This window comes from Oncorhynchus kisutch, linkage group LG27 (genome assembly GCF_002021735.2).
Source record: "Oncorhynchus kisutch isolate 150728-3 linkage group LG27, Okis_V2, whole genome shotgun sequence".
In the NCBI taxonomy this organism is placed as follows: Eukaryota; Metazoa; Chordata; class Actinopteri; order Salmoniformes; family Salmonidae; genus Oncorhynchus; species Oncorhynchus kisutch.
Genome location: NC_034200.2, coordinates 20,057,143 through 20,079,301, shown reverse-complemented (window position 1 = coordinate 20,079,301; position 22,159 = coordinate 20,057,143). Strand labels below are relative to the sequence as shown.

Below are 22,159 nucleotides of genomic sequence, written 5' to 3'. Positions count from 1 at the left end.
TGACATACTGTAAGTATTTGATACATCAGAAAAGCAGAACCTAATATTTGGTACAGAAACCTTTGTTTGCAATTACAGAGATCATACATGTCCTGTAGTTCTTGACCAGGTTTGCACACACTGCAGCAGGGATTTTGGCCCACTCCTCCCTACAGACCTCCTGATCCTTCAGGTGTCGGGGCTGTCGCTGGGCAATACGGACTTTCAGCTCCCTACAAAGATTTTCTATTGGGTTCAGGTCTGGAGACTGGCTAGGCCACTCCAGAAGCTTGAGATGCTTCTTATGGAGCCACTCCTTAGTTGCCCTGGCTGTGTGTTTTGGGTCGTTGTCATGCTTGAAGACCCAGCCATGACCCATCTTCAATGCTCTTACTGAGGGAAGGAGATTGTTGGCCAAGATCTCGCGATACATGGCCCCATCCATCCTCCCCTCAATACGGTGCAGTCGTCCTGTCCCCTTTGCAGAAAAACATCCCCAAAGAATGATGTTTCCACATTCATGCTTCACGGTTGGGATGGTGTTCTTGGGGTTGTACTCATCCATCTTCCTCCAAACACGGCGAGTGGAGTTTAGACCAGAAAGCTCTATTTTTGTCTCATCAGACCACATGACCTTCTCCCATTCCTCCTCTGGATCATCCAGATGGTTATTGGCAAAATTCAGACGGGCCTGAACGTGCGCTGGCTTGAGCAGGGGGACCTTGCATGCGCTGCAGGATTTTAATCCATGACGGCGTAGTGTGTTACTAATGGTTTTCTTTGAGACTGTGGTCCCAGCTCTCTTCAGGTCATTGACCAGGTCCTGCCGTGTAGTTCTGGGCTGATCTCTCACCTTCCTCATGATCATTGATGCCCCACGAGGTGAGATCTTGCATGGAGCCCCAGACCGAGGGTGATTGAAAGTCATCTTGAACATCTTCCATTTTCTAATAATTGCGCCAACAGTTGTTGCCTTCTCACCAAGCTGCTTGCCTATTGTCCTGTAGCCCATCCCAGCCTTGTGCAGGTCTACAATTTTGTCCCTGATGTCCTTACACAGCTGTCTGGTCTTGGCCATTGTGGAGAGGTTGGAGTCTGTTTGATTGAGTGTGTGGACAGGTGTCTTTTATACAGGTAACGAGTTCAAACAGGTACAGTTAATACAGGTAATGAGTGGAGAACAGGAGGGCTCCTTAAAGAAAAACTAACAGGTCTGTGAGAGCCGGAATTCTTACTGGTTGGTAGGTGATCAAATACTTATGTCATGCAAGAAAATGCAAATGAATTACTTAAAAATCATACAATGTGATTTTCTGTATTTTTGTTTGAGAATCCGTCTCTCACAGTTGAAGTGTACCTATGATAAAAATAACAGACCTCTACATGCTTTGTAAGTGGGAAAACCTGCAAAATCCGCAGTGTATCAAATACTTGTTCTCCCCACTGTACATACATACATACATACATACATAGTACTTTTATAATAAGCAGTCACATAACAGTACATTACTGAACATAAGCTCTTTAATCCCACCCTTCAGCTACTCTCAGCCCATCTATCACCATAGACCACCCTCGTTTGGTTTCCATGTGCCTTATATTTTACAATTGTGCTATGATGTTTTACATACATTTTGAAACTTTCTAAAATCATATAGTATCCACAGATTGTGAGCTATAAATGAAAACCTTTCCTACGAGTATTATTATTTGGCTTTCCAAATCACCCAACACTGCTATTTGTAAGATTCATTATAAGTGAATGTTGTGATTTTTTAACCATTCCTTAATCTGTGACCAGAAATATGCTACAGAATAAATGATCTACTGATTTCGTCTCTTCACAGCAAAATCTACAGAGCTGAGATAGTTAGTTGTATGCCCCATATATATAGCATTGTGTTTTTGGCAAGACTTTGCATAATAATTTACATTGAAAAACTTTAATGTTGAATCAAGTGTTGTTTTTTTGTACCAGTTCATAAACCATGTGCCATGGAATTGGTACATCGAAAATCTCTTCCCATTTATTATGCAACTTTTTGCTCCTCAAATGAAACTGGCATATATTTTGTTATTTATGCCAATTCCTTTCTGATAATTTGTATCTTTAATATATGGCAGGCAAACAAGTTAAATATGCACGTTTGTCTGGCTTAGCATTCCAAAGGAAATTTTATATTTTTTGCTCATATGATTTAAAAAACAAGTCGTCTGGAGTAGGCTGTGATAGGACCAAAGAGTTCATCAATGGGATTTTTAAATATACAAGTATTTACCTCTCCATGGTCACAGAATCCTATCTATTTTTGCTAACTTTCTATTGAATTTGGTCAGTTCTTTTATCTTTTTTGAGATGTGAATACCAAGTATGTCTACTTCACCATCTGCCCATTTTATTGGTAACCTACAAGGTAGTGTAAATACTTTTTGAATGATCCAATACGTAATATGGTACACTTGTCATAATTAGGTTTTAGTCCAAGGAGACTAGAAAAGTGATTAAGATCTTCCATGAGACTGTGCAGAGATCAAGATTGCGGACTTAAGAAAACAACTTGAGTCATTGGCATACATTGACATTTGTTTTTATGCCCTGGATTTTTAACCCCTTGATGTTCTTCTTCGATCTAATTGTAATAGCTAATATTTCAATGGCCATAATAAATAGATATGGAAACAACAGGCAGCCTTGTTTTACTCCTCTTAAATGCTCAATACTTTCTGAGAAGCAACCATTATTTACTATTTTACATCTGGGGTGGCTGTACATAACTTTAACCCATTATATAAGAGATTCACCGAAATTAAAGTAATCCAGGCATTTATACAGTGCCTTGCGAAAGTATTCGCCCCCCTTGAACTTTGCGACCTTTTGCCACATTTCAGGCTTCAAACATAAAGATATAAAACTGTATTTTTTTGTGAAGAATCAACAACAAGTGGGACACAATCATGAAGTGGAACGACATTTATTGGATATTTCAAACCTTTTTAACAAATCAAAAACTGAAAAATTGGGCGTGCAAAATTATTCAGCCCCCTTAAGTTAATATTTTGTAGCGCCACCTTTTGCTGCGATTACAGCTGTAAGTCGCTTGGGGTATGTCTCTATCAGTTTTGCACATCGAGAGACTGAAATTTTTTCCCATTCCTCCTTGCAAAACAGCTCGAGCTCAGTGAGGTTGGATGGAGAGCATTTGTGAACAGCAGTTTTCAGTTCTTTCCACAGATTCTTGATTGATTCAGGTCTGGACTTTGACTTGGCCATTCTAACACCTGGATATGTTTATTTTTGAACCATTCCATTGTAGATTTTGCTTTATGTTTTGGATCATTGTCTTGTTGGAAGACAAATCTCCGTCCCAGTCTCAGGTCTTTTGCAGACTCCATCAGGTTTTCTTCCAGAATGGTCCTGTATTTGGCTCCATCCATCTTCCCATCAATTTTAACCATCTTCCCTGTCCCTGCTGAAGAAAAGCAGGCCCAAACCATGATGCTGCCACCACCATGTTTGACAGTGGGGATGTTGTATTCAGGGTGATGAGATGTGTTGCTTATACACCAAACATAACGTTTTGCATTATTGCCAAAAAGTTTAATTTTTGTTTCATCTGACCAGAGCACCTTCTTCCACATGTTTGGTGTGTCTCCCAGGTGGTTTTTGGCAAACTTTAAACAACACTTTTTATGGATATCTTTAAGAAATGGCTTTCTTCTTGCCACTCTTCCATAAAGGCCAGATTTGTGCAATATACGACTGATTGTTGTCCTATGGACAGTCTCCCACCTCAGCTGTAGATCTCTGCAGTTCATCCAGAGTGATCATGGGCCTCTTGGCTGCATCTCTGATCAGTCTTCTCCTTGTATGAGCTGAAATTTTAGAGGGACGGCCAGGTCTTGGTAGATTTGCAGTGGTCTGATACTCCTTCCATTTCAATATTATCGCTTGCACAGTGCTCCTTGGGATGTTTAAAGCTTGGGAAATCTTTTTGTATCCAAATCCGGCTTTAAACCTCTTCACAACACTATCTCAGACCTGCCTGGTGTGTTCCTTGTTCTTCATGATGCTCTCTGCGCTTTTAACGGACCTCTGAGACTATTACAGTGCAGGTGCATTTATACGGAGACTTGATTACACACAGGTGGATTGTATTTATCATCATTAGTCATTTAGGTCAACATTGGATCATTCAGAGATTCTCACTGAACTTCTGGAGAGAGTTTGCTGCACTGAAAGTAAAGGGGCTGAATAATTTTGCACGCCCAATTTTTCAGTTTTTGATTTGTTAAAAAGGTTTGAAATATCCAATAAATGTTGTTCCACTTCATGATTGTGTCCCACTTGTTGTTGATTCTTCACAAAAAAATACAGTTTTATATCTTTATGTTTGAAGCCTGAAATGTGGCAAAAGGTTGCAAAGTTCAAGGGGGCCGAATACTTTCGCAAGGCACTGTATATAAATTCTAATCATACTTTATCAAACGCCTTTTCAAAATCTGCTCTGAAGACCATGCCTGGTATCTTTGATGTTTCATAATGTTCAATTGTTTCAAGTAATATTTTGATATTATCTCCAATATATCATCCATGTAGAAAACCTGTCTGATCAGGATTAACAATATCTGGTAAAACGTTTTTTATTGTATGTGCTATGCATTTTGCCAGGATTTTCACATCACAACATTGAAGTGTAAGGGGCCTCCAGTTTTTTTAAATGGACTAGATCTTTATACCTGTTTTAGTAGTAATGAAATCCGTCATTGTTGAGTACCTGAAAGTCTACCATTTTTATAGGAGTAATTAAAACATGCTAATAATGGATATTTGAGTACATCAAAAAAGGTCTGATATACCTCTGCTGGTATACCATCAAGCCCTGGTGTTTTTTCAGACTGAAATGTTTTAATTGCCTCAAAGTTCTTCTTCTGTAAGTTGTCCTTCACATAGGTCTTTCTGTAAAAGTGTTAATTTTGCATTACTATTAGGAAATAAATCCTGACCGTTAACATCATTCAGTGTAAATGGAGGAGAATGAAAAGAAAACATATGCTTAAAAAACATTGCTTCTTTCAAAAATGTAATTTGGTGAATCATTGACTTTATTTGTAATGAGTTTCTGTAAATTATTTTTGGTGGCATTTCTATATTGAAGATTTTGAAGTTGTGTGTGAGACCTGTCTGTGTGTGTTTGTGTGCAGGTTCCGGTTTAGTGGGCGTATTTTGGGACTGGTGTTGATCCACCAGTATCTCCTGGATGCCTTCTTCACGCGGCCCTTCTACAAGGCTCTCCTCAGACTGTGAGTGTCTCGGTCTCTCGACGTTGGCATTTACAATTCTTCTGTACAGAAAAAATGTCTCTGCCACGTTAACCTCTCTGGTACACGTAGGACGCTAGCATCCCACCTCGCCAACAGCCAGTGAAATTGCAGGGCGCCAAATTCAAATCAACAGAAATCACATAATTAAAAATCCTCAAACATACAATTATTTCACACCATTTTAAATATAAACTTGTTGTTAATCCCACCACAGTGTCTGATTTCAAAAAAGCTTTACGACGAAAGCACACCAAATGATTATATTAGGTCAGTACCTAGTCAGAAAAACACAGCCATTTTTCCAGCCAAAGAGAGGAGTCACAAAAAGCAGAAATAGAGGTAAAATTAATCACTAACCTTTGATGATCTTCATCAGATGACACTCATAGAACTTCATGTTACATATTTATATACAAAAATCTCAGTTTACATTGGCGTGTTATGGTCAGAAATGCGTAGTCTCAAACAAACATCCGGTGAAAGTGCAAGAGAGCCACATCAAATTACAGAAATACTCATCATAAACATTGCTAAATTATACAATATAGATAAACTTCTCCTTAATACAACCGCTGTGTCAGATTTAAAAAACGCTTTACGGCAAAAGCACACTTTGCGATTATGTTAGGTCTGCACTTAGCCACAGAAACTCATACAGCCATTTTCCAGCCAAGGAGAGTGTCACAAAAGTCAGAAATAGCATTAAAAGTAATCACTTACCTTTGATGACCTTCATCTGGTGGCACTCCCAGGTCTCCATGTTAGACAATACATGTTTGTTTTGTTCAATAATGTCCCTCTTTATGACCAAATACCTCCTTTTTGTTCACGTGTTTTGTCCAGTAAGCCAGTAAAAGGTGCATGCACTAATTCCAGAATATTTTTTTATATTTTTAAGTACAATAAAAAGTTAATAGAAACATGCCAAACGATGTTTAAAATCAATCCTCCAGTTATTTTTGTCATAAATAATCAATAATATTTCAACAGGACAAAAGCTTCGTCAATAGGAAAGGAGAAACAAGAAAGGTGCGTTCCCGATTAGGGCGCATGGCTGATGAATGGAAATTTTCACTGGCCTCTCATTGAAAGTGCTCTATCTCCCTAATTTTTCAGAGGAAAAGCTTGAAACCATGCCTAAAGACTGGCTACATGTAAAGGAAGACACAGAGCTCATGAACTGGGTCCTAAGTCTTTGTATTGTGGATAGGCTTTCAATGTAAAAACAGCCTTTCAAAATAATAGTACCTTCTGGTTGGATTTTCCTCAGGTTTTCACCTGCCATATCAGTTCTGTTATACTCAGACATTATTTTAACAGTTTTGGAAACTTTAGAGTCTTTTCTATCCAAATCTACTAATCATATGCATATCCTATCTTTTGGGCCTGAGTAGCAGGCAGTTTAATTTGGGCACCTCTTTTCATCCAAAATTCCAAATGCTGCCCCCTACCCTAGTGAAGTTAACAACAAAGAAAAATTATCCATATTGGATTAGTGTGCAGTCTGGCATAAATTTCCAAAGAAGTTTGAGGCTTAACACAGTCTAACCCAGATTGAGTGACTTACTAGCGTGAGCACTAATGACAAGTCTCCCCAGATAGGATGATAATGGGCTACAACAGACACCATCAGCATTTTTTACAATTAAACACAAATAAAATGCACCTCGGGCTAGTGAGGGAGTTACTCCCCTTGATTGACTTTAAGGCAGTGGGTTGTTTTGTGCAGTTATACATAGAGAATCCCAAAGCAGTTCATGTGTGAGATAAATATGTTTACCTGTGCAGAGCCACTGACCTGAGTGATCTGGAATACCTAGACGAGGAGTTCCATCAGAGTCTACAGTGGATGAAAGACAATGACATCACAGACATGCTGGACCTTACCTTCACTGTGAATGAGGAAGTCTTCGGACAGGTATGTGTGTCCTCCACAGGAGGTTGGTGGCACCTTAATTGGGGAGGACGGGCTTGTCGTAATGGCTGAAGCGGAATGAGTGGAATGGTATTAAATACATCAAACATGGTTTCCATGTGTTTGATGCCATTCCATCCGCTCCGTTCAAGCTATGATTATGAGCCGTCCTCCCCTCAGCAACCTCCGGTGGTGTCCTCAATGATAAGAAATGCGTAGTGTCTAAACAAACCCAAAGCAAGCTAAAGTATAAGATGTTATTTTACTATGAAATTATCCTCATGATCAGTGTATATCTTTCAGTATATACACTAATAGAGATATATATAAGTATGTGGACACTACTTCAAATTAGTTCATTCAGCTATTTCCGCCACACCCGTTGCTGACAGGTGTATAAATATCGAGCACCATGCAAACATTGGTAGTAGAATGGCCTTCCTGAAGAGCTCAGTGACTTTCAACATGGCATCTTCATAGGATGACACCATTTCAACAAGTCAGTTCGTCAAATTTCTGCCCTGCTAGAGCTGCCCCGGTCAACTGTAAGGGCTGTTATTGGAAAGGTCTAGGAGCAACAACAGATCAGCCACTAAGTGGTAGGCCACACAAGCTCACAGAACGGGACTGCCGAGTGCTGAAGCGCGTAGCTCTTAAAAATGGTCTGGCCACAGTTGCAACACTTACTACCGTGTTCCAAACTACCTCTGGAAGCAATGTCAGTAAAATAACTGTTCGTCGGGAGCTTCATGAAATGGGTTTCCATGGCCGAGGAGCCGCACACAAGCCTAAGATCATCATGCACAATGACAAGCATTGTCTGGAGTTGTGTAAAGCTCGCTGCCATTGGACTCTGGAGCAATGGAAATGTGTTCTCTGGAGTGATGAATCACTCTTCACCAGCTGGCAGGCTGACAGACTAATCTGGGTTCAGCGGATGCCAGGAGAACGATACCTGCCATAATGCATAGTGCCCACTGTAAAGTTTGGTGGATGAGGAATAATTGTCTGGGGCTGTTCGGGCTAGGGCCCTTAGTTGCAGTGAAAGGAAATCTTAATGCTACAGCATACAATGACATGACTTAACTCCATCGAACACCTTTGGGATGAATTGGAACACAGACTGCGAGCCAGACCTAATTGCTCAACATTAACCTTTATTTAACTAAGCAAGTCAATTAAGAAATAATTCTTATTTACAATGATGGCCTACCAAAAGGCCTCCTGCGGGGATGGAGGCTGAGATTACAAATTAAAAAAATATAGGACAAAACACACATCACGACAAGAGAGACAACAACACTACATAAAGAGAGACCTAAGAAGACAACACAGCATGGCAGCAGCACAACATGGCAGCAGCACAAAACAGGGTAAAAACATTGTTGGGCACAGACAAGGGGTAGAAGGTACAGGCAACAATACATCACGCAACACAGCCACAACTGTCGGTAAGAGTGTCCATGATTGAGTCTTTGAATGAAGAGATTGAGATAACTGTCCAGTTTGAGTGTTTGTTGCAGCTCATTCTAGTCACTAGCTGCAGCGAACTGAAAAGACGAGCGACCCAGGGACATGTGTGCTACGGGGACTTTTAACAGAATGTGACTGGCAGAAAGGGTGTTGTATGTGGAGGATGAGGGCTGCAGTAGATATCTCAGATAGGGGGGAGTGAGGCCTAAGAGGGTTTTATAAATAAGCAACAACGAGTGGGTCTTGCGACAGATATACAGAGATGACCAGTTTACAGAAGAGTAGAGAGTGCAGTGATGTCTCCTATAAAGGAGCATTGGTGGCAAATCTTATGGCCGAATGCTAACCCTAAACCTCAGAAGTAGTAATCACACCTGTGGGGAGAGGGGCATTCTTCTTACCAAACCACATGACCTTTGTTTTGTAGCTGTTCAGAAGAAATGTAAGGGTAGAGAAAGCTTGCTGGACACAAAGAAAGCTTTGTTGTATAGCGTTTAACATAAAATCTGGGGAGGCGCCAGTTGAGTATAAGACTGTATCATCTGCATATTAATGGTGAGAGAGCTTCCTACTGCCTGAGCTATGTTGTTGATGTAAATTGAGAACAGCATGGGGCCTAGGATCGATCCTTGGGGTACTCCCTTGGTGACAGGCAGTGGCTGGGAGAGCAGATGTTCTGACGTTATACACTGCACTCTTTGAGAGATGTCGTTAGCAAACCAGGCCGAAGACCCATAAACATCACAAATGGTCCTTTTCTTCGATTAATTCCGTCAATATATATCCAAAGTGTCCATTTATTTGGAGTGTTTGATCCAGAAAAACACAGCTTCCAATTTGCGCAACGTCACTACAAAATATCTCAAAAGATACCTGTAAACTTTGCCAAAACATTTCAAACTACTTTTGTAATAGAACTTTAGGTATTTTTAAACGTTAATGATCGATCAAATTGAAAACAGGACTGTGTTCAATACAGGAAGACAAACTCAAGCATGCTTTCTAGTCTTGCGCAACTTTCAAACAGTACACATAACGTGACACTTCTTCAAGATGGCTGTACTTCATTACACAAAGGAATAACCTCAACAAATTTCTAAAGACTGGTGACATCCAGTGGAAGCGGTAGGAACTGCAAACAAGTCCCTTCGAATTCTGGTTTCCCAATGAAACCTCATTGAATAGACAGTGACCTCAAGAAAAAAAAATCTGAATGGTTTGTCCTCTGGGTTTTTCCTGCTACATAAATTCTGTTATACTCACAGACATGATTCAAAACAGTTTTAGAGTGTTGTCTATCCAAATCTACTAATAATATGCATATCTTATATTCTGGTGATGAGTAGCAGGAAGTTGAATTTGGGCACGCTATTTATCCAAAAGTGAAAATGCTGCCCCCTATCCCAAAGAAGTTTTAACAATATCACTGAAGATATCAAAAAATAATGTCCAAGCTTCTTTGACAGAGGGGATCAAGCTGATTCTTTACCAATTTACAGAGGCCAGGTCACAAAGTTTTTTAGCAAGTGTCTATGACAAATCAGGACAGGACATTTCACTGAGCAGCCATTACGAACACAGGCTGTTAAACAGTTTTCACAAAGGTCATTACAGAAAACCCCAGTTTGGTACCTATCAGGATTATTTGTGAGGAGAACATTGAGGAGAGTAGCCTTTTCTGGGTGTTTGGAGTCATACCTTGTGGGATTGGTAATAATCTGAGAAAGATTTAGGGAGTCCCATTGCTTTAGGACTTGGTCAGGTAGTTTAAGCATGTCCCAGTTTAGGTCACCTACTGTAGCAGGACAAATTCAGGAAGAATTTAGGGGCCAGGAGAGAGTTTAGGGCAGGTAGGGTACAGGCCGGTGCTGATGGAGGATGAAGAAAACCCTTCAACAGTCAACAAAGAGCTATTTGAAAGTTTAAAGCTTAAAACCAGCAAATCAAATTGTTTGGGGACAGACTAAGTGGAGACAACCGAGCACTGAAGGTGATCCTTGGTAAAGATTGCCACTCCCCCACCCTAGGAAGATCTGTCTTCCCGAAAAAGGTTATAGCCAGAAAGGTTGACATCAGTATTCAAAACACTCTTCCTTAACCACCTCTCAAATAATGACCAACACATCTGGATTGGAGCTGTGAAACCACACTTTCCATTAGAGGTCGACCGATTATGATTTTTCAATGCCGATACCGATTATTGGAGGACCAACACCGCCGATACCGATTAAATCGGCCGGTTTGTATTTATTTATTTGTAATAATGACAATTACAACAATACTGAATGAACACTTATTTTAACTTAATATAATACATCAATAAAATCAATTTAGCCTCAAGTAAATAATGAAACATGTTCAATTTGGTTTAAATAATGCAAAAAAAACAAAGTGTTGGAGAAGAAAGTAAAAGTGCAATATGTGGGTTTTCTGCACGTTAACACTAGAAGCTTATTACCTAAAAATGGATCAGCTTCTAGTGTTAACGTGCAGAAAACCCAGGCTTTTACGAAAGCAGATATCAGTGAAACAGATATCAAAGCACAAGTCAGAATTGGGGCTAGCAACAGTAGATGGGACAGGCTTTACATGCACTTTTCCAGATATCATCAACAGTAATACAATCAAGGCACGGCATAGGACAGGGAGAGCTCTGCAGTGTTGATTTGACATTTGAATGAGCATTAGATGGCAACAGGATCATATTATACAGCAATTTCATCTGATAACAAATAGCCGTCGAGAGGTGGTTAGAATAGGATGGGGGGGGGGGGGCAAAAGTCTATGTAACCAATAGAGAGTCAGAGTCCCGAGTGTTGGAACAAACAGTCTATCCCACGGTAGGGTAAACAAGAAAGTTCATAGTCAACAAAGCATGCAGGAGTCATGAGGCACATAGCAAAATGCACAAGAAAAAAAATAATAACTCTGGGCTAGTCATTGTAAGTTCAGAGTCACTCGGCCCAACAGTGCCTGTGTGCTGAGGCGAGCGAAAGCTCGGTAGAGAGGGGGGAGTGTGGTGGGGGTACCTGTACCAGACAGGAGGAGACAAGCCAGAGCAGAAAGTGAACAGATGGAAGGTGGAATCCAAGCAGCAGTGCAGCAGGCAGTGGGAGAAGGAGTCACACTCACTTGGGAGAAGCTTTATTTCTGGAGGCAGATTTCTTGTAGAAAGTGCCGGTGGATGGTCCTGAAAAGCAGGAGGGTGCTTCAAGACCACTGGATTTAGGAAGGATAGTCTGTGAGACTCCTGCCATGTGTTGGGCTCAAAGGATTCGACACATTTCACTTCACGCCTCAGTGCTAACTGAAGTTGTATCTGGTCTGTCCAAAATTAGGCTGTACGTGTGGAGTTTTGATCTGGAGTGAAGGTTATGCTGTGGAAGGTAGCATCCTGTATACAGTTGAAGTCGGAAGTTTACATACACCTTAGCCAAATACATTTAAACTCAGTTTCACAATTCCTGACATTTAATCCCAGTAAATATTCCCTGTTTTAGGTCAGTTCGGATCACCACTTTATTTTAAGAATGTGAAATGTCAGCATAATATTAGAGAGAGTGATTTATTTCAGCTTTTATTTCTTTCATCACATTCCCAGTGTGTCAGAAGTTTACATACACTCAATTAGTATTTGGTAGCATTGCCTTTAAATTGTTTAACTTGGGGCAAATGTTTTGGTTAGCCTTCTACAAGCTTCCCACAATAAGTTGGGTGAAGTTGGGTGAATAAGTTGGGCCCATTCCTCCTGACAAAGCTGGTGTAACGGAACCCGGTTTGTAGGTCTCCTTGCTCACACACGCATTTTCAGTTCTGCCCACACATTTTCTATAGGGTTGAGGTCAGGGCTTTGTGATGGCCACTCCAATACCTTGACGTTGTTCTCTTTAAGCCATTTTGCTACAACTTTGGAAGTATACTTGGGGTTATTGTCCATTTGGAAGACCCATTTGCGACCAAGCTCTAACTTCCTGACTGATGTCTTGAGATGTTGCTTCAATATATCCACAATTTTCCTGCCTCATCATGCCATATATTTTGTGGAGTGCACCAGTCCCTCCTGCAGCAATCAGGTCTTGGGTGATTTCTTTTTATTTTCTGATTTCTTTTTACGTCAAGCAAAGAGGCACTGAGTTTGAAGATAGGCCTTGAAATACATACACAGGCACACCTCCAATTGACTCAAATTACGTCATTTAGCCTATCAGAAGCTTCTAAAGCCATGAAGAATTGTCCAAGCTGTTTAAAGGCACAGTCAACTTAGTATGTAAACTTCTGACCCACTGGAATTGTGATAGAGTGAAATAATCTGTCTGTAAACAATTGTTGGAAAAATTACTTGTGTCATGCACAAAGTAGATGTCCTAACCGACTTGGCACAACTATAGTTTGTTCAGAAGAAATTTGTGGAGTGGTTGAAAAACGAGATTTAATGACTCCATACAAAGTGTATGTAAACTTCAACTGTATATCCCTGCCGAAAAATCCAAGTTTATCAAAGTCTCGTGGAAAGCCTTCTCAGAAGAGTGGAGGCTGTTATAGTAGCAAAGGGGGGACCAACTCCATAGTAATGCCTATGATTTTGGAATGAGATGTTCAACAAGCAGATGTCCACATACATTTGGTCATGTAGTGTACTTTCATTGGGACCTTTTCATTGTAAGGTATGTCTGTATTGTAACATGGATATTGCTCTATTTGCGGGTAGGTAACAGAGAGAGAGCTGAAGTCTGGAGGGGCCAACATTAATGTGACAGAGAAGAATAAGAAGGAGTACATTGACCGCATGGTGAAATGGAGGGTGGAGAGAGGAGTGGTCAAACAGACAGAGGCACTGGTCAGGGGCTTCTATGAGGTACAGTAAACACTCTCAGGGCAACAGTCACTGGCCATGGCATGATTTTCCCCAATATGTCTAATTTGTTTTTTTCCCAGCCTGTCTATGCTTTCAGAGGGCTTTCACTTTGCACTTCAAATATGATTTCTTCAAGTTTCTTAGAATGCAATAGAACATGACTATCAAATGAAGTCACCAAGTGAATGACATGAGCAATGTGTCTAAATATGTACACTCCTACATCGTTTTTAATGTTCTATGTTTCGGATATATTTCTCAAGGTGGTGGATTCCCGGCTGGTGTCAGTGTTTGATGCCAGAGAGTTGGAGCTGGTCATCGCTGGGACAGCTGAGATAGACCTCAATGACTGGAGGAACAACACAGAGTATAGAGGAGGTGAGCAGACTTCAACAGAGCACATTACTGAACATTACCTAATGGAGAATCTACAAACATGTGTTTTAGTCTAGGACTACGGTTAACGTGTGTACCAACATGTTTTTAAAGGCAATGTATCCACTACCATGGCACCCATGTGCAGGGGCGGACTGAAACAATAATTCAGGCTGGGAATTTGACTCCATCCCAGGCCACCCTGTTCACGCAAACCACCAGACTGCTAATTTTGTAGGCTAACCCTATTTGTTGATGTAACAGGTACCAAACTAGTTACATTTGGCCACTATGTTCATCTGGAAAGAAGTTATCCACATTAGAAAATACAAACATTTGGGACTGACCAACAAGTAGCCTATCTGAACACTGAGTTTTCAAGGTATGCGATGGCTATTGGAGCACCCTCAAAAACTCACTAGGAATACACCAATCATATTGTAGCACATTCAAATGTACAAGGCTAGACACACAAAACAATGAGCCTACACTTTTTAAAAAGAGGATGAGATACAGAGTTAGCTCAAGTGATTATCTTTATATTCAAGCATATCAAAACTTTACACACACACATTCACTGAACTTGAACATAAGCTACAACAATGTAAGCCATTATAATACAGAAGACGAAAAAGCATTTCTCTACAAGAAAATGTGGATTTCAATGTTCACTCACTGGTGTCCATAAAGCAAACAGCACAAAAATAAACGTCTATACACCGAGTCAATGAAATTGAACATTGGCTACATAACTGCAAGTATTATACAAAAGTCCAAAAAAAACATGCCTCTGTACAAAAGCTTTAACTCACAGCAAATTTTCTTTCACCCTTGTCAGCCTGTTAAGGAAGAGTCATAGCATAGCTACTTCAGAGTAACCAGTAAGTAATATCACTAGTAAACCAGTAGGTGGCGCAATAACTCACTGCCATCTTTGTCAATGAGGACATCTTTGTCAAGTCCCATAAGAATCTCCTTCTCTGTTGCCATCAAAAGGAACGCTTCAAGGTTTCCTTGGGTGAGGGAGGTTCTTAGGCAGTTCTTCACAAATCTCAGGGTGGAGAAGGTCCTCTCACTAGCCACCTGAGTGATGGATAGGGTGAGGAGGAACTTGTAGCCCAAACCAGATTATGTGATACGCATCTGTGAGCAGATTGTAGAGACAGGAAAAGATAGCAGTGTATCGGGCTGTTTTTACATGTGGAACAAATTCTGCTCACCAACTCCACACTTTCATCAGGGTCCTCAAAGCCTTCCCCTGATTCATCACTGGTGGCGGCAGTCCTGGTGTTGTACTCCTCCAATGCTGACTGTTTCAGTCTTCCCCACTGTTGTGCAAGGCTGATCAGTTCAGCCTGCAATGCCGCAACAGTGGCATGTTCATCAAATTCCAATAAGAATTTGCTGAGCTCCTTGATGGCCGTCTTTGGAAGGCCCTCTTCTCTGATCTCAGGAAAATGCTTCAGGATTCATGCAGGAGACATCTGCACACAGCACTGCATTTGCTGCATAACGGAAAAAAGCTGAGCTGACAAGGAAAAAAATGTTGTTCTCCCCCTGAACAAGGCAGTTAACACACTGTTCCTAGGCAGTCATTGTAAATAAGAATTTGTTCTTAGCCGACTTGCCTAGTAAAATAAAGGTAAAATAATATATATACTTTTTAAAGTATGGTTTCATACTTTAGGAGAGCATCCTTGTACCCTTGGGCCTTGCTTCGGATAGCCGGTTTTATGGTCACATCCTTTTCAATTCTTTCCATAGTGATGACCACATCCGTGTAAAGTGCACGGTCAGGCTTTGCAAAGCTTCCAAATACTTTCCTCAAGGCCTCGTCTTTGGCCCACCAGCGTGTTTCACCAATTACATCAAGCCTTCTGTGTCTCCTGTCCTCACTGGTTACCTCCCATAGCTTCATGCGCTTGTAGGAATCTCAAACGAACACAGTAGTGAGAAAAGGGATTCACTTGCCACAACAACCCCAGTGGTGTCAAAATAGCACAAGGTTGAGGACATGTGAGTACCACCATATGAGTACTTGGTTAGGAGACTCTCCTGTGAGCAAAGCAGAGAAGCCATTGTATTGTCCCTCCATATTAGGTGCTCCATCTGTTGCATTACCAACACACTGTTTGATATCTATGTCCATCTTCAAGGGTCTGTTTCACAAGGTCCACAAAGTCCTATCCAGTCGATGACTCCCAGTCAATGACCGCAATGAGTCTCTCGTGGACATATCGCAGACCTACTGCACACTGGTCTTTGGATGTTAAATCCTGTGTTGTGTCCATTTGTATTGAGAACATCCCTGCCTTTCTCACTCCAACAGCAATTGTCTGCTGAATCAACATTCTGATGACTTCAATTACTTTATTGCCTGTTGTTTTGGACATCATACTTACCAAGGACCCTCTTCCTTTACTTCCCATCTGATTCTTGCTCTTCTCGATGCAATCACTAACATGCTCTTGTAGGCAGACGTCATATTTTCTTAGCAAATATAAAGGCTCAAGAAACTTGCCATGATTGACGGCCATGTTTTCCAAGTTATATGTAGCTGTGTGTCTGTGTCCTCTGTAGCTAAGCCCACATTTACCAATAACTTTAACTACATCAATCACACGTTCCATGACCTGCCACCTCTTTCTGACCTGGTCTCGTTGAACTGACATTTCCTCATCACTCAGAAGGGTACAGATGTCTGCTTTGCCGGCTCTGAGGAAAAGGCTTCTGTACTTTCTTTATGGGTCTTGCTTCTCTCATGTTCCTGTACTCTCTGATGGGCATGTTTCCAGGCCTGCATGCCTCCTTTGACAAATGCACTATCACTATTTTGCAAATGCAAGACATACTGAGCAGAACAAGGAGTGAGTTACTTCATTGTATGTCAGACATTTTGTGTTTGTGCCATCTTTGGAGTGGAATACATTGGAAATGACTGAGTGGTTTGTTTTGGGTGGTACTGAAAAAACAAGTCAAAATAATCAAATGGATTTTCAGTTCCCTCTCTATCATTGTATCCCCCCCCCCCCGATTACAGTCCTGCTGATAATCTCATAAATAAAGCACATATGAATCTGAAATCATAGCCTCCATGTTCAGGTTTGTGCTCTTCAGTTGTACCTGAAAGTTCCTGCTCAGAGTCCGACTCTGAACTGACCACCATCTCCAGTTGCACCTCTAGTGCTGCTGCTTCCTTCTTCACCTTTGCAAAGAAAATACTCGTATCATACTCACTATCATTAGTGTATCAGTAGGCTACATTAATACAGCTCTGGGAAAAATTAAGAGTGGTCTCTTAAATTTTTCCCAGAGCTGTATATTATTGTAGTAAGTAGTCATGCTGGTACTAATGGCGCTAATGATCTTTGTCATTGCCTGTGTTGTGTCACACAGGCTACTGTGTTACGTTCATGGATGTATCATGGTTACATTACTGTAGCCTGTTTCACTGTTCAGTGTATGTGCAGTTTCCCTCGCTTATGTGGCGTAAGTCATGACGGAATGCTGGTAAGTCCATAGTCTAGGTATACTATTATTTACTAGTTGAAACATATTGCCTTCAATGACATTATGATCGCTATGTTGCCCTCATTGCTATGATATAATTCCTCCACGAAGACGTAAGACGTGCAAACTGTTTAGCCTACCGGCCGTTGTGTCACTATTATTAGTTAGGGTACTTAGTTAGCCATGCTGAGTGTAGTGTGTGTGTGTGTGTGTGTGTCAGTTTTAGCTCGTGTTTTTGACTGACCTGGTCTGGTCGCTTACTGGTAAACATGTCGCTTATTTTGCAGCATCTGTGGCAAGGGCCTTTCTCTTTTTTTCTGCTCCACCTTTCCTTTTCTGACCTTCCATTTCGCCGTGCGACTTGTCTAAAATGCTATCCGTAGAGAAGCATGTAGACGGTTGCTATGTGCGTCGCGGAGAGACCTGATGTAATTTTTGGCGCGGGGACACTGCAGCGAGAGAGTGAGAGTCACGCCTGATGCGTGGATTCTCAGTCAACTCATTCCTGCTTGCTATATTGTCGCTGGTCAAGTTGACTATTCACGGCAGGCCAAAACGACCCTCAGGCCACCGGGAAATGTCCCGGGGCTCCCGACGGCCAATCCGCCACTGCCCATGTGATGTAAAGGGCACATTCAATTGTTAGATGGGGAGGTATTTTTTCCCCCGCTCTGCTGACAAGTATTTCTCTCTGCTCCTACGAGAGTAATAAAAGCCTAGTGCACAATTGTTTTTAGTTATTTGTATATTATATTTTTATTGTTAACCCTCAGCTCCCCTACTTCCCGTGGCTATAGCCAGTATGATCAACCAGTGGCTTCAAAGCCTTTCAATAGCCAATAATCATTGGTTGCAGCTATGTTGCTGGAATGAATGTTCCAAAACTTGCAATTGGAAAAAAGGCTGCAAAAGCAATGGCCACGGTAACATAACCAAAGATAGGGAAAATTGAAGGAAAGAGGGAGATGTTTTATTTAAATATTGTTTCCGCACCTAAGTATCATGATTAGATTGTATTGTGAGGTCCCTGGCACTTCGCAGCCATATTTGACATGTTTTTTTTTATTTCTAAGGGACGCCACAGTCCCTTGTTGAACCATCATCCCTGTTGCCTGGTTTCTATACTGTATGTGCTGTAGCCAACTCTTCTACGGCATGTCAACAATAAAGGAGTTGGCTACCGCACATCACATCTGATATGGGACCAAGCTACCAACCCCTGTACCCAGTCTTTGGCATGCCCTATTGTCCTTCTGCATCGCAGGCTACCATGACAGCCACATAGTGATCCGGTGGTTCTGGGGGGCCGTGGAGCGCTTCAACAATGAGCAGAGGCTGCGTCTGCTGCAGTTTGTGACTGGCACCTCCAGTGTTCCCTACGAGGGCTTCACTGCGCTACGGGGCAGTAACGGCCTGCGGCGCTTCTGTATCGAGAAGTGGGGCAAGATTACTGCTCTTCCAAGGTAATATAAGCTCTCTACCCAAAGTAGAGTGGACCTAGACAATAATTTCTACCATTGCCTCCTGCTATTACAGTTATTGATTCAGACTGTCCTATGCTGTTATCCTCCAAACCCCTGCATAGTATTTGTTGAATTGGTTGTCTGCTCTGATGCATGGTCTATATCTTCCAGGGCACACACATGCTTCAACCGGCTGGATCTCCCACCATACCCCTCCTACACCATGCTCTATGAGAAACTGCTGATCGCTGTGGAGGAAACCAGCACTTTTGGCCTTGAGTGAAGGAGAGAGAAGTCGTGCATCCCAAATTGCACCTTATTCCCTATATAGTGCATTACCTTTGACCAGGGACCATAGAGCTCTGGTCAAAAGTACTGCATTATGAAGGGAATACGGTGCCATTTGCGAAGCAATCAAGAACTTAAATAGGATCCTGTGCCTCAGGACTGTGAACTCTACACAACACTCCCTTTATACTGTACATTTCAATACAACAGCCAGAGGACTGTACATTTCTCTTTTTTAACAATCTTATGTACAGTATACAAGCAAAAGGAAAAGCCAAGCACCACCACATGCATTACTCACATGTAACAATGTACCTTTGTTTGCATTAAGGCACCAAGCTGTGTGCAATAGCTCTTATTTGCTCAGCCTATAACAGCACTCAGGGCCTTGACTCAACACATCACACACGCCAATGAATAGTCTAGTCCCTCTCTCACAGTGCACCTTGCACCAACAGCCTCAGCAAACATCGTCACATCACCAATCACAACCAACATTATCACTAGAAGAAATGCCTCAACTTGTATTATCAGAGGGAGGGAAATGCCTCAAATACTGTCACGTGAACCACTACAACAAACATTATCTCATGACATTGTGTTCTAACTTTGGCAATTCCACTTCAAATACCGCTGCCACTGGGATTATCCCAGGATAGGACATCAGCAAAGTACTGGGTCATCAACATCTCTCAACATCTCTCAAGTTTTTACCAAGATTTTGTGAACATTGTGATGTATCAGAAGAGATTCAATAGTGTTGCAAGATCCTACCACAATTGCAAAACGACTGTTTGAGGATTCTAATGATATTGAAGTTGTTATACTTTAAATGAAATCAAAACTATGTTTTATCGCTAAAAACACGTGTAATTGACGTAAACCTTAAAGTTGATTGGGAAACGAACAGAAACCAGTTTTACTATAGGTAATTAGAGTGAAGCGAGGTGAAGAAACCCCCTTAAACAACGTCTGATCAGAATTTTTTACCGATGTGCTCCATGTGAAAACAACACTTATTTCCCCCCCTTGACCTTGAGAAGCATTTGATGTTTACATGAGGTGTGTCATCTCTTGTTTTAACACACTTGAGTCAGGATATTATGAATGTTTCATTGTCACAAGATTGTTGCGTTTCATTGTACATGGTAGACAGATTATTTTGGAATGAAGGGTTTAAATATTTTTCCAGGTTTTTATATACTTTTTCAAGCATGGAACACACAACTGGACATATTGCATTGTGTAAATGTATATTCAAACACTGAGGCAAACCAAGAGAGAACAATTAAAGTAAAATTGCAGTTATTTTGTTTAGATTGTACTGGATCTTATTCTTCCTGAATATTTGTTGCACTACTGAGGAGTTGACACAGTAAGTTCACCTTAAATATATGTATGCCACTATTTGAACAAAAATCTATTATATTTTTTAATGTAACACTACTTGCAATTATTATACACTATAGTTCTGGCTGAACAAAAAAACAACAACAGTAGATTACAATGCTGTTGACTTGTTACCGCACTTGTGTTATAGCAGAGTTTGATTTTGTTTCAGTCTATGCCTGTATGTCAAACCTTGGCCACAGTCATACATGCTGTGACATGAAAATGTAATGGACTTAAAACTAAAGTCATGTTGGTGTGTCTTTGGTCAGTTCTAGGTTACCATGCCACATCCATTTAGGACAGACATGGTTGTTTTATCAATTTACACTCATGGTGTCATTTAATGCACATAACCTATAGCGACTTTATCATTATAGGATAGGACAGCTGTTGTGGTCTGCAAATGCCATGCCTTAACATAAACACTGTATATGACAAAATGCCACTGTCAGGCATAAGTAGGCCTATAACTGAGTTGATTGCAGACCAATTGAATAATTGTGTATGTGCTATCTTCATGTTCATTGTTATTGTTGTTTGATATTAGAAGAGACACCAGAAACTGATATTGAACAATACTACTGTACTTACTTGACCTATGTTATTGTTAAAATCTTTTCACTTTCCTTGGACAATTGAGATTTTGAAATGTACAGTGAGTGCATTTATAGTTGCTATTATGAAATTGGAAGGCTGTAAGATCAAGTTTATACAGGAAATGTAATATTGTCAAAGCATTTTGAAATGATAAAATGTCATATGCAGTACAAGATTGGTGTTATTCATGTATTTTTTTAACTTGTTGTCCACACTGTTTTTGTTCAGTACGTACAGTGTAAGTATCAGCATGTTTTAAGTTACTGTTGAAAATGTGTCTAATGCCATGCACATTTCCTGTGGCGAAGAACAAGCAATTTCATTTTGAAACAATCTTATTTTGAAAATCTTACATTATATTTTTCCTTAAAGAGATTGTTTTCTGCTAGTGAACGTTTTATGACCATTCTTTAGTTCTCAGAAACCCTCTCACAGGTCTACATGTTTCACTGTCAATCCCCACGATTTCCTGTCTGATGAGCTCACATGCAGTAATTCTCAGGCTGCACTTTCAATTCGAGCATAGTACTGTTAACGAATGTCAATAAACAATCACTTCATAAAGCACCTTTCTTCTACTAGTTTAAATCCCTGCACTTCATATCTAGCTGACACCTTTGCTAACAGGTCATGTGTCAATTTAAAACTTGCACAAGACAGTTAACAGAATTGCAAATGTATTCATTACTAGATTTAACTAACATTAGATAGTTAATCCAGAGATTCTTACCTTTGCTTCAATTCAGCAGTCTCGTCCAGATCAAGGCATTAGTAGCTAAATAGCATTTCATTTTTGGGGGGGGGGTAAATGCAGGAAAATATATTGGTAAAAGTCACCTTGTCCTAGAGAGATTTACATGGTTATCAAAACGTCACGCCAGGGTAAGCTTACATGAAACGCAGCCCTTTAAGTGTTTCTAAAATCCCCTATGGGAAAAATGAAAGGTGGAAAACAATTGGAACCATTTCCTTGTTTGACCGGTAGGTTTT

At 40.8% G+C, this 22,159-nt stretch overlaps 1 protein-coding gene across 1 annotated transcript in view; it reads left to right on the top strand.

The window, feature by feature from the left end:
• The window catches only part of LOC109872362 (E3 ubiquitin-protein ligase HECW1), a 52,031-nt gene extending 30,295 nt beyond the window's left edge, over positions 1 to 21,736 (top strand). Inside the window, exons 23-28 of the mRNA XM_020463568.2 lie at positions 5,182 to 5,280; positions 7,090 to 7,219; positions 13,398 to 13,544; positions 13,808 to 13,922; positions 18,694 to 18,892; positions 19,064 to 21,736. Coding sequence (XP_020319157.1) covers positions 5,182 to 5,280; positions 7,090 to 7,219; positions 13,398 to 13,544; positions 13,808 to 13,922; positions 18,694 to 18,892; positions 19,064 to 19,175 — 802 coding nt within the window. The 3' untranslated portion in view covers positions 19,176 to 21,736. The remainder of the gene's footprint in view (positions 1 to 5,181; positions 5,281 to 7,089; positions 7,220 to 13,397; positions 13,545 to 13,807; positions 13,923 to 18,693; positions 18,893 to 19,063) is intronic.
• The last annotated feature ends 423 nt before the right edge of the window (positions 21,737 to 22,159 follow it).